Below are 12,238 nucleotides of genomic sequence, written 5' to 3'. Positions count from 1 at the left end.
CGCCTTTGACTACATTTCCCATGAAGCACTCTGAATGGGCGGTCCTTTTTTTCTCCCTGGTGAAGGTTGGCACTGCTGCTGTTGAGTTGGGGAGGTGAAGGCGCTGTCTCGCTGTTTGTGTCGGCGGAGGGGAACTTCACGGCGGCTCCGGGTGTGGCTTCAAACGTGATAAATCTCAACGCGGGGAAGGAATGCGTAACGACAATAGGGTTTAAAACAAACAGGAAAAAAATAAATATTAAAGCAGTACATACAATTATCCTACTGAGGAGCGGTTAGTGTGTGTCCGGTAGCCTCACTGGCAGCAGGAATACGTGGGTTCGCCTTTTCGACAGCTGGAATACTTTTTTTCTGAACTTCGTGGACTGTTTTAACCTGAAGATCTGCTGAAGGAGCTACCGAATTAGCTAAAAGTCCGCCGTCGACAAAAAAAAAAGTTGAGCTTCGTTTTCGGCCGCCTACAACTTCTCCGCTCTCGCAAGAAAGCCCCGATGCGAGCCAACTGACTGAACCACCAGCGAGTGTTTTGGGGGAAATTTCATACGTTAGAAATTCAAGTTCGCGTCGCAGGAGGAAATCTATGAATAACGTTCCCTCTCGCGGATGAACGGACTCCGTTACACTTGACGCAATTCATCAAAAAAAGGGAAGTCTCCTTACTCAACTTCAACCCTTGTTTTTCCTAAATACGGTTGATTCGGACTCAGCCGTTAGTTTTTAATTTTTTTTCCCAGGCGATATTTCCCCCACTAAGCAGCAGTCCTGAAGCGTGCACTGGGAACCATGGGTTGTACAGTTAGTCAGGAAGATAAAGCCGCGGCCGAGAGGTCTAAAATGATTGATAAAAACCTCCGAGAAGATGGAGAGAAGGCGGCGAGAGAAGTGAAACTGCTGCTGCTGGGTGAGTGTCCTGTCACAACACCGAGACTGGCTTTTTGCACGCAGTGTCATTAATGGTTAAAGGCCAATTTTGCAACGGCATGAAAACACACACACACACACACACACACACACACACACACACACACACATGACACGGAGGCATGACAGACAACACGTCCTCGGTTAATGTATATTTCAAGTAAATGCTATTAATGGTGACATTTAGACAGTGTCATCTTCGCGCTGTTGAAGTGTCCTTCCGGTGTTCACGCGCCTCAGTTTGTGCAGTCATGTGGAGTTTGACCCGCTGCGGCCCAAGTTCACGTGTTAAAAAAGTAGTCCTTTGCCTCCACTCTTGGCATTGCTTTGGACGTAAACATAGATTGGCATGTTAGGGGAAAGTTTTATAGTTGAAACGGTACTCGGTAGCCCAAGTCCCCCTTATCCAACAAAGACTGGTGTTAAATGCTAAAACCTTGATGTTAATTGAGATATCAGACCAGAGTGTGTGAGTTTTTTGTTGTTGTTGACAAGGCAGTCAAAAATAGTCAGTCTCTTCATTTGCAGTTGTTTTTGACTGAGCCAAGGGGTCAGACATGGCAGGATCTGGTTGATAATGAGTGGACTGCTGTTTGGACAGAGGGTAAACAGCCCTGACTGTTCCCAGAACTCTCTTTCTCTCTCACACACGCACACACACACGCACACACACACACTCACACACAACAACTGATTGAAAGTGCTGCTTGGTAGCAAAGAGCGAATGACACTTCCCCAGGCTCTCAAATGTCTCCTTGGTTCCTTTAACTTTCTGAATGCTGCACACAGCTGCTGGACACATTGCTATTGTCTCCAAAGTCCTTTAATATCGAAGCCACACAGACGTCTTGTTTTGCCTCCCACATGCTTGTCCATTTTAGATGGTCTTTATACCAGTCCCTGCTGCATGCTTGCTTTGGGGAGGGAGGATCTAAGCTTTAAAATCTTACTTGATGCAGACACGCATAAAAAAAGGAAGTAGGAAGTCTCTGCTTAAAGTCCCAGTCGGCAACATTTTTTTTTATCATATTCACTGAAGCTGACACTACCCTCCGATGGAACAACATAAATCATCCGGTTTTAGAAAAAAAGAAGCGCGTCTCTACGTGCACGTAGAGCCTGCATCATCCTGTCCACTCAGCATGCAGGGCTGTGTCCGAGCACACACAGAGCCCCTCTTCCCTCGGGTCATACCACTATCACAGGAGGGAGGCAGAGGGAAGTAGCAACAAGCTTCCTCGGTTAAAAACCGAAACGAGGAGGTCCAAAACAACCAAGGAAAAGAAAACACCGTCGGAAAATTAGGAAAAAAAGAAAGATTGCGACGGTGCCCATGATAAAACCAGAGTCAACATCGGACCCGCGTTTCAAAGGTGGCGTGATCTAAGGGATTTCAAAGGGCACGAAGTCGAGGGGAAGGAGCTCCCTCGATCCGCCGGACTTGCCGACTGGGACTTGAAGTATTTGTATGAATTAGAAGTTTAAATCAGTAAATTACTGCATAGGATGTGTTTCATCTCACGCTCATTGATTCACACTCCAGACTAAACTCCTTTTGTTGCCTCAAGGGGATCAATGCAATTCGAGTGAGTCATTTTGTTAGAATAGACCATGATTTTTTATTGAAAACATGCTCAGGGTCAACCTGCTATTGTTATCCTGTGAGCAGAGAAATCATGTATATATCTAAAGTAGTTTGTTTATTAGCAAACCCATGCATTTTGTGACAAATTGGTGATCACAGAATCACAAAATTGATTCGCCATCCTCTTTCCTGACAGAAAACAGGAAATTCTGCTTAATGTGAAAGGAACGCATACTGTTTTTTTCTCTCCTGGTTCTTTGAAGAGACGGCTGGTTGTTAAGTTGTGCCCCCGGTTAGAGGGCTAATTACATACTCTGGTCTGTACAGCAGGTCTCATATCAGTAATTACCATCCGGTGCAGTGTGTGAGGGTTGAGAGGAATTATAGGAGAGGTCTGAATCCAAACCGAGGGATCCTGATTCTGGATATAAAACTACAATTCCCATTCTCTGAAAAGTTAAATTAACATTAGATGCAGTTAATACCTCCAATACTGAACAAGATTTGAAACATTTGATTTGGTACCCGCTTACAGTGTCTTACAGTGTCTTCATGTTTTTTTTTCTATACTCCTGCTATTAGATTTAAGTTTAAGACCCTTTTTCAGTGCCTTATTCTTTCTTGGAAGATGTAGTCCATTTGTTGCAGTTTGTAGTTGAGCTAGCAGTCCGTGTGATAGAGGTGTGACATCATTCCAGAGGTGCTACATCACACCTCCAGGTATGCTTTTCAGCACTCCCATCTGCTTCCATAGTATCTGTCAGAACAGCTGACTCCCTGCCTCCTACAGAGCCGTCTGTCCTGGCCGTCCAATAAAGCCTAATGTGGAAATTGTAATCGCATGTCTCTCCTAAAGTGAACTCAAGAGACTCTTGAAATGAGGTGTGTGGGTTGTAGGATGCCTCGTTTCTACTGAAATGATGGATCTGTTTTTGAATCAACTCTGAATCACTCTCTTCTTCCAACAAGCGGAGGAAGCAAGAAGCTTTATCTAAATATTCACACTTTATTTTACTTGGCGCAGACAAACAATTGCAATTAGGATTTTCCATCTCTAATGTCTTACCAAAAAAGAAGACTGCATTGTCTTGTTAGTTGTCCTGAGAGAAAGCCATTAGTTAATGTAGCAGAGGGTGACTTGATACCGTTAGTCTTAAGCTTTCATTAACAGGAAGCACTCATTCACAATCTTCCGTGCGATTCTGGTCTTTGATTGACATTTAATCTCCTTCCTGTCAGCAGCAAGAACAAAATCTTTTCACTTTATTTGATTTCCTCTATTCTATGGCTTTGCTAACCTTTTTTTTCTATTTGTCTGCAGCTCAGCACAAATGAAAGGTTTCTGTTGGCAGCAAGCTCTGCCTAAACTGTCAGAACAGCAGCCTAGTAGTATAAAGTCTGTGTGACACGCACGCACGCACGCACACACGCACGCACACACGCACGCACGCACACACGCACGCACGCACGCACACACGCACGCACGCACGCACGCACGCACGCACTTCTGTGTTAATTGTACATAAACACATTGGCTCAGAGGCTTGATAGGAAATGCTGTTATGCAAATACACCGGCAAACTGAATGCATGCATGCTGCCTGCGGGTACAGTAGAAAACCACATTTTCCTCTAACGCAAAGAAATAGACCTTTTATGAAAGGCGTCTTCTTCGATACGTGCAGCACATGTGTGTAGTGGAATAAACTCCCCTTTAACCCCCACATCTGTCAGCTTGACATGGTTGAGGTGGAAAGGAATATAAAAACGTTTTATCGTGCTGCAGTGAAAAAGATGCTTATCACATTCTAAGAAGAGGAATAACATAACAGCTAATACGGCAGGACTGTTATTCATTTACGTTGAGGATAGTGGACATGTTGTACTTTTACGACTTGATATATAAGGCATGCACTGCGGTACACATTATAGACTCCGTTTATGACCTGCTGCTGCTTCTGTGTTGGATTGCCTTGGATTCCATTACATAGCCCCTCCTTGTCACTGCAGTAATGCTGCCACATGAAACAATGTAAGGCTGACGTACCGTTTAGCCCGTAGCTAATTTTATTTATGATCAAAGCATCAGATGGTTCGCCTAAAATGAAGGCGTTAGCCACGTTCCACTGCTCCTGCCGTGGGATGAGAAATGTGCTGTAAGTGTTTTCAGGCCAAGAATATATTATCTGTGTATGGATAAGAGAAGCTAGCATCTTTCTAACACTGTCATCGTGACTGTTTTAAGAAACTGGTCAATGTTGAATTGTTTTAACCGCAGACCAGAGAAAGCACATGATATGAAAGCCGTCGTTTTCTCTTCCTCTTTTTGCCCTGGTTGCTGCTGTGTGCATGAGGATGCTCGCTCGTTAAACTGCATGCTTTGCTAAAGTCTCGGTCGGGAAGTAGGGAAATGGACTTCCAGTGAATGTCGAAGCAGTTATTGGATAAAAGGTTTATGACAATTTTCAAGGTTTTCTTGGCTGGAAAACACAGAAGATAGTCAAATACCATCCAGATACCAGATCCCCAAAAGATAAAAAAGTGTTTGCCAATGTAATTATGTTATTACACCCAGTTTCCTGTTTTTGTATCTCTTTTTGCATCATATAACTCACACACACACTCTCCCCATTAATAAGTGGCATGAGCCTGATCAAACAGCATTTAGCAGAAGCATTTAATAGGAACTATCAGCACCATTTTTGTTTACATTTTATTTTGTAGATCAATAACATTCATCGTAATTAGTGATTTGTGTATAAGACCATAACACTGTTGTGAAATTAGAGCCGGCCCATTCCTGTCTCAAATACATTTTCCTGGAAGCATTTATCGGGTCTTGAAGAAAGTCATCATCTGGCTGAGGTCAGATAAAGTGACCTGAAAATAATTGGCTATTCAGTGGTGGTATTTTTAAAGTCTTTGTCATTTGACAGTGACAAATGAAAGAACACAGCCAAACAACATCCTATAGGGTAATATTTTAGCTCATGTAATTTAGGTTGTAACCACTGTCACACGTCTTCACAGGCCTTATACTCATGTGGGTTCTCAGTAGAAGTTACCTTCATTTCTCTTAAATGCTTTAATTGGGTAACCTTCTGGAAGCTTAGTGCTGCAGATGCAGTATTGATCAGAGAGAGAAAGGCCATCTATCGACTAGCCCAGCCACTGCTACCATTTCTGAAAGCCATCCATCTAAGCTGGGAAACATGAGCTATAGCTACTCTGGTAGTTTGGTTAGAGAAGCAGGGAGCTCAGGCTTCTCTCTGATCCTGTTATTATCTTTTTGCCAGTTGGTTATTAGAGGTGTTGGTGGCGACTGGTCTGCAAAACTCTGGAAAGCTGCTCCGGTCAAGCACAACTCCTTCTCCATTTGCTCTTATCATCCATACTCCGGGTAAAAGGATGTGAACAAAACAGGAGTTCACCCTTTGAAATAAGGTTGCGGTATTTGTCCAAAAACATCGAGCAGGCAGCCCAAAGTTAAGTCTCCAGCATAGTCACCTATTTACTGTAGATAGTCATGTTTGCTGACAACACAAGGTGACATCTCCCACTGCTGGTCAGCCATGTGGTCTCTGCAGCATAGACACCGAGTTTCTCTCTCTTATTAAAGTCAGTGTCTGAGTTTAAGTGGGTGTAATTACAGATGGCTGATTATAGAGACCTGAGTTTCTCTGGAGAAACCGAGTCAGACTGACCCGTCCCTCAGGTAGAAACAGCTCAGTCTGAATGCCAGCTCAGGCAGCAGTGAAAACTTTCATGGCTCCCCAAGAAATCTCGTCTGAACATCAGCTACTTAGCGGCTTCATTTGAACTCGTATTTACAATGAGCACAATTGGGGAAAAAGAAATGGGTCAATACTGTGAGATGTATGAAATGAGCTGCCGCCCTATGTTTTTTTTGGCTGACTTGAGCGCGTTCACTCACCAGTCTGCACCACAGTGCTGCCCAATTAGCAGCGTGACGCACTGGATTGCAGATCTGCGTGTGTATGTGAAGGGGCAGAATATCCTGCAATTATATGGAGAGCTCCTAAGATAAAGTGTGCTCCTGCAGACTGTGTGTCTCAGTGTGAATCCACAGGGACACGGCTGCACTATCCTCTTTGCTTTGGATAACACTGATGGCTGAGAAAAGCCTCCACCATACTTAAAATCTTACCTACACGGCAGCTTGTGTCCTTTTGTTGTCGGTGCATCCTGAAGTGTACGGGTAGTAAATGTTTTGAGTGCAGCCCTCAGGATTCACCTTGTTTCTGGTCACCACAGGGCGTGAAGATGTTTGACACAGGACCAGATTACACGCCTAATTCTCCGCGCGCAGCATTTCCCTCCGATAATGTGTGTAGGAGGAGGGGAAGTAGATACTGCAGCATGTGGGGCTACAGACAGCCCTGCACAGACACAGGAACTGTTGCAAAATGCAAAGCTCTTAGAGAGAGACAGAAGGATGTGGGCTCAGAAATATATAATGTACAAATGGCTTCTCTTGATGTCTTTTTTTTTTTTTTTTAGTGTCACCCAAATTACAAAACCTCCCAGTTAATCATAAGGGTATCCAGCAATGCAGATGTAATTTGGCTTAAGCTGCTGAGTTTTTCGGATCTTCTCCACTGAGATCCAGCCCAGTACACTCACTGTGAATTCATCTTTGCTGCTCAAAGTAATGAAACCGTATTCGTTTTTGTTTTACCAACCCTGGTTACTTTGGACAACGACATTATTTAGGTTATTTCGGACAACAAGATAAAAAAATAAAAAATAAACTGCAGACTGTCGTTATCCTTAGATATCCCGAGTAACTGGGACATTGTTTGTGGTTAGATAAAAAGCAGCTGATGAGCTTTTTAAATGTCACCATTCAACGATGTGAGCACAACAAACAACGTTGTCTCCACCTGCATCGTATAAGGGTGGTTGCAGAACTGTCAGTCGTGGAGGTCTGAAAACCTGGGTGAATAAATCCAAATGTTGTAAATGACTTGATACCACTAAGGGTAGGAGAAAGTACCTCCTTTTGTATTTTGGATTAACTGCAGATTGTCTATGCTTCCATATTTTGCCCCAGGGCTAAAAAAAACCTCATTATTTTCCAGTTTAAATCCAAACTTGATTGATAGTAGGCGGTTAAGTCCATATAGGGTTTCCAGTCGTGCTGCTTATTTTGTGAGGGTCCTGAAAAAACACAATTCACTTCCGAGGTTCATGACCCCCTTCAAATATCAAAGTTTCCCTCTTTGTTTTGCTTACATTTCCTAGTATCCTTGGGGAGTGGGGGCTGGGGATGGGGGCTTTCTTTGTCTGATCATGTCATTAAACACACATACAGTGAACTGCCTCTCCCCTCCCACAACCCATTTCCTTCTTCTTGCCATTGTAGGAAATTAGCTCACTTCACTTCCCTTCCATCCATATAGTGTTATCCTGTCATTTTCCTGCAGTAAAGGTGCTCCTGGGCTTCCCCAGGGGGGCTAGCATGCACTCTCCGCTTTCTGTCTGTATATATGTGGAAACCAGCTTAAGTACACTTACACAGCTAAATGTCAAAATGTTACCCACTGAAAGAAAATGGCTCCATTTTTCAATGGAAGCTGTTAGATTTTACCCCGCCGATCATTGAGGAGAACTGGGCAGCACTCGGGTGGAGGTTGAGGTGGGGGAAAAGGAGAAGAAAGAGGATGAATTGGCAAAAAAGTAGAAGAGCTCACGAGATAATGAGTAAGCAGAAGCAGAGGGTCGGCCATAGTTCATATTTAACTAAGTGGAAGATTGAGCATGTCTCTATGATAAGCTGGGACGCTTCACTCAACCATAACTATCACCGCTGCACTTGTTCACAGTAGCGTTAGATATCAAAGTATTTATACATATTGACACTGAATATTTGAAATTCTTTAAAAAAAATCCTCATCCACAGTATTAATACAGACACAAGTATACCAGCTGCACTTTGTGTTCTCAGACACACACAGAACTTTTTATCTTTTAATGTTATGCATCCTCAATGCTGTGTACGTTTCTCCATATGATATTGAAGATGGTATCAAAGTATTGTATCAAATGGTCATGATAGCGAGCTTAAGTCATGCCCTTTCCAATGGACCACTGTGGGACCTTATTTTGGAAAAAAATATGGACGCCAGCCAATGGCACGAGACAAATCATTTTTTGATCCTTTATGGCTTGGGGGCATGAATTATTACACATAGGTTTGTCAATTTAAAAGCTCATTTTACATGTCAAGGAAGTTGCATTTTGTAGTATTACTTTAAGTTCAAGACTGAAAATATGTAATTAGAAAGATCTTGCTAATTTCTTTCACTTCTCGGCTGATAAAGTAGTCACTGGATAAAACGCATCAGATACGATAACGTTTCATTTGTGTATGGAACATAGCTAAGCTAAAAATTGACTACCGTACATACTTTTTCAGAGTCTCTTAAACTCTTCTATAGTACAGCTGCGGTTGAAATGTGTTCTAGGTGGTTGAGAAAACTTGGTAGGACAAGAAAAAGAGTGCAGACTGTGAATTAAAGGCAGACAGTTTCCAGCTAGACGAGAGGGTGAGCTACATCAGAGATTTTATCTTTTAAAAATGTTGTCAACAGGTCTCTGTGTTTTGTTCCGACTGACAGTGTGCTGAGATGTGAAATGGCGATGTAGTGAAGCTGTCAGAAAGCAGATACCAGAGGAGAGGGATGTGACTCTGTCAGAGGAGCAGGAAGCAGTGGAACCACGTGTAGTCTCTTCCTTCAGTGTGCCCTTCTGTACTACTAGAAAGTGCTTTATTTTTTCTTAGTTTCACCTACAACCCCACTGGCTCCTGTTGATGTTCATCTGAGTAGAGAGTGCATTAAGTGAGGTGCCTTACATAACTTGAGCAGCAGGGGCCCATGTGAAGGTGATAGATGGTGTGAATAGTTTAGATGTCACACCGGGTGAGGGTATGTTTTTTTTTTCTCCAAGGAAGTCAGTGTGAAAATGTTGAAGCAGCTGCTCTGTCTTTGACTCAAAGGTCAATTTATTGCAGTAATGTTGCCTGTCCTCAGCTCTCCACTATCTGACAACTGGAAAAATAGTTTTTACAGCCATTGATCGCTCGCTACATGATTGGCCACCGCAGTGTGATGTCAGATTGTGTTTCTCCAAAAGTATATTCTTACAGGTGCCTGCACACTTTTACAGCATCCCCTGCAGTCCCCACTGCCGCACCCCAACATTTTTTGATTTGATTTGGAGTGACTGCAGCCTTAGCACTGTGGAGCCTGGTGTGCTCTCTGAAAGTATTTCTCACATTTCTTCAAGTGTAACACTTGGAGCTGAATGACCTTAGCAATATTAAGGGACCGAAAAAAAACCCTCAAGTCGGTGCTCTGACATTGATTTAACGCCCAAAAAATATTTTGGGGTTTTGAAGTAAATTAATTGATTTACTATTTAGTAAATAGAAAACGCTGTGTTCACCTTCCAAAACCACTGGAGTCCTTCTGTGCTAGAAATTAGGATGTCATTTCACAGTTATCAAATAAGACCGGCACACATGGATTACACATTGTTCACTGTTGCAGATGCAATTGATGTCATTTCCTGTTTCACTCTTTCAGCCCCCCCCCCCCCTTCCAAAATCTGTCACTTCCTTTTTCAGCTGGCTGCATGTAAAAGAGAAGTACGTGTGAGTCTTTTGTTCAGCTGGTTGAGGAAACCAGCACACCCATCCTGTGTCAGTTCTCTGGTTCTGATCCTCAGACTGTAGGCTCCACTGTCTGTCACAGACTCCATCAACAATGAAGCCCGTAAAACAAGTCTGATTTTTGCATTTAAAAACCCTGTGCATAAAAAAAATAAAAAGGGAAAGCAGTCGCTCTTCTTTTTCCCTCTCTACTTGTTATTTGAGTATGGCAGCAATATTAACTATATATATATATATATATATATATATATATATATATATATATATATATATATATATATATCATGTGTCATTGTGAAAATACCTCATGCTCTACGCACTCAACTGGTCAATAGCATGGTGTGTCTGTGACTGTTATAACATATTTTAGACATAATAATCAGCCACCATTGTTATTTGTCAGAACACACCCCTCAAGCTCAGAAAGATTTTTTGGAAAGAATGTCGCAGAGCCAGAAAATATGTTTTGGTTTATTTTGTTTTCCACCCCATAAAAAAAAACCTCTAAAAGCAGCAGGGCACAATGGAGAAAAGTGTGTGAGACCCCATACCAAGCTCTATAACTTTAAAAAGATATCCTTAGCAACAGGGTTGTGCCACTTCTAATTTGTGTGTGTGTGTGTGTGTGTGTTGTGTGTTGTGTGTGTGTGTGATGAAGGGCTTTCGTGTGGTGTATCATTTGGCATCTGAAAGGCAGGCTGGCATTCCCTCAAATATGATGCACAAACAAGTATTCAACTTAAGATCATTTAAAAAAAAAAATGAGATAAACTCATATTCACAATAAAGACAACTACAATAGAGCCATGTGCGATTTAACAGGAAGGCCAGCCTCATAGATCATGCTCTTCGTTGCTGTGACACTTTAAGGGCCTCTGTGATGAAAAGGAGATTTATTAGTTTTGCATGTCAAAGCATGTTGCTGCGTCTCCTCTTTAAAGCAGGCGGTCTAAATGGTTGTTTATATTACAAATACATAGTGGACTGTGTTGTACTATAATAATATAGCAAATAACACAATTACATTTTGATAAAATGGTCTGTGAACATGTGATGAGGATGTTTGGTGTCACAGAAATATTGTCAACAAGCATTTTTGTCCACCATAACACAAACTAAAACAAACACAAGCAACACCTGGTTCTCCATGGCTAATTTTGGATGAAGTTAGATTGGATGAGGGTTTAGGAAAGGCATTTAGCTTTTATCCCCTGAGTTTTCATCTTCAAGGGAATGGGTGGTAAATGCTGCTGACTTAGCTCCAGGGATTATATCCTCCAGGAGGGTTTTAATCAGACCTGCTGGCAACCTGGGATCTCCTTTCAGTTTGCTGCTGGTGCTCATTTTACAGCTATTTTATGGTACAGAAGTGAATGTGCAGGCCGGTGGTGTGGACATATGCTGCAATTGTGTGTATGTGTAATTACAGGGGAAGGGAAGCACCTGATTGCACTGCAATTGAAAGTGAATTCATCCTAAGGCTAAGTAACATGCTGACTCGTCTGTGTTTTTGTTGTTTTGTTCAGTGTTAGCAATGACTTAGAGGAGAAAGACGGCATAACTGTGGTACATTCCAAGCGGAAAATAGTTCATTGGATCCTGTCAAACGGGTTGATTTCCACGAAATGATCTCACGGACACTGTGTTATCATACCAGGTCAAACCAATTCTGACATACTAATATGCAGCAAGGCACTTGGATGACTTTCATAGGATCTTAAGAATTTGATTATCAAATTTGACGTCAGCTCTGGATATTACTCGAGTTGAGTGCTTACCACTTAAATAACTAAAATTGTAACAACTGTGCCAACAGTTCTAGGAGCTGTCTGCCTTCCATTCCTAGCACAGTTGTCGAATGTTGGACAGCCGGAGGTTAGGAAAACTAATAAGTAGAGCATAAGATGGTCTCAGCCACATTATTAAGAATTCCTTCCCACACACAGTGGAGTTTAGTTTGGTTCAAATGATGCTTGTGTGTCAATGTAATCATTGAAATGACACTGTGACGAAAGGAAATAACAGCCAAGAAGTTAT

The 12,238-nt window shown here is 42.3% G+C and overlaps 1 protein-coding gene across 1 annotated transcript in view; it reads left to right on the top strand.

Moving 5' to 3' along the window:
- The first annotated feature begins 106 nt into the window (after positions 1-106).
- The window catches only part of LOC311020827 (guanine nucleotide-binding protein G(i) subunit alpha-2), a 47,756-nt gene continuing 35,624 nt past the window's right edge, over positions 107-12,238 (top strand). The window contains exon 1 of the mRNA XM_084021039.1: positions 107-901. Within this exon, the coding sequence (XP_083877165.1) occupies positions 784-901 (118 nt within the window). The 5' untranslated portion in view covers positions 107-783. The remainder of the gene's footprint in view (positions 902-12,238) is intronic.

This window comes from Eutrigla gurnardus (assembly GCF_963514095.1).
Source record: "Eutrigla gurnardus genome assembly, chromosome: 2".
Taxonomy (NCBI): Eukaryota; Metazoa; Chordata; class Actinopteri; order Perciformes; family Triglidae; genus Eutrigla; species Eutrigla gurnardus.
Note: the sequence above shows the minus strand (reverse complement) of the source record. Positions and strands in the feature narration are given on the sequence as shown.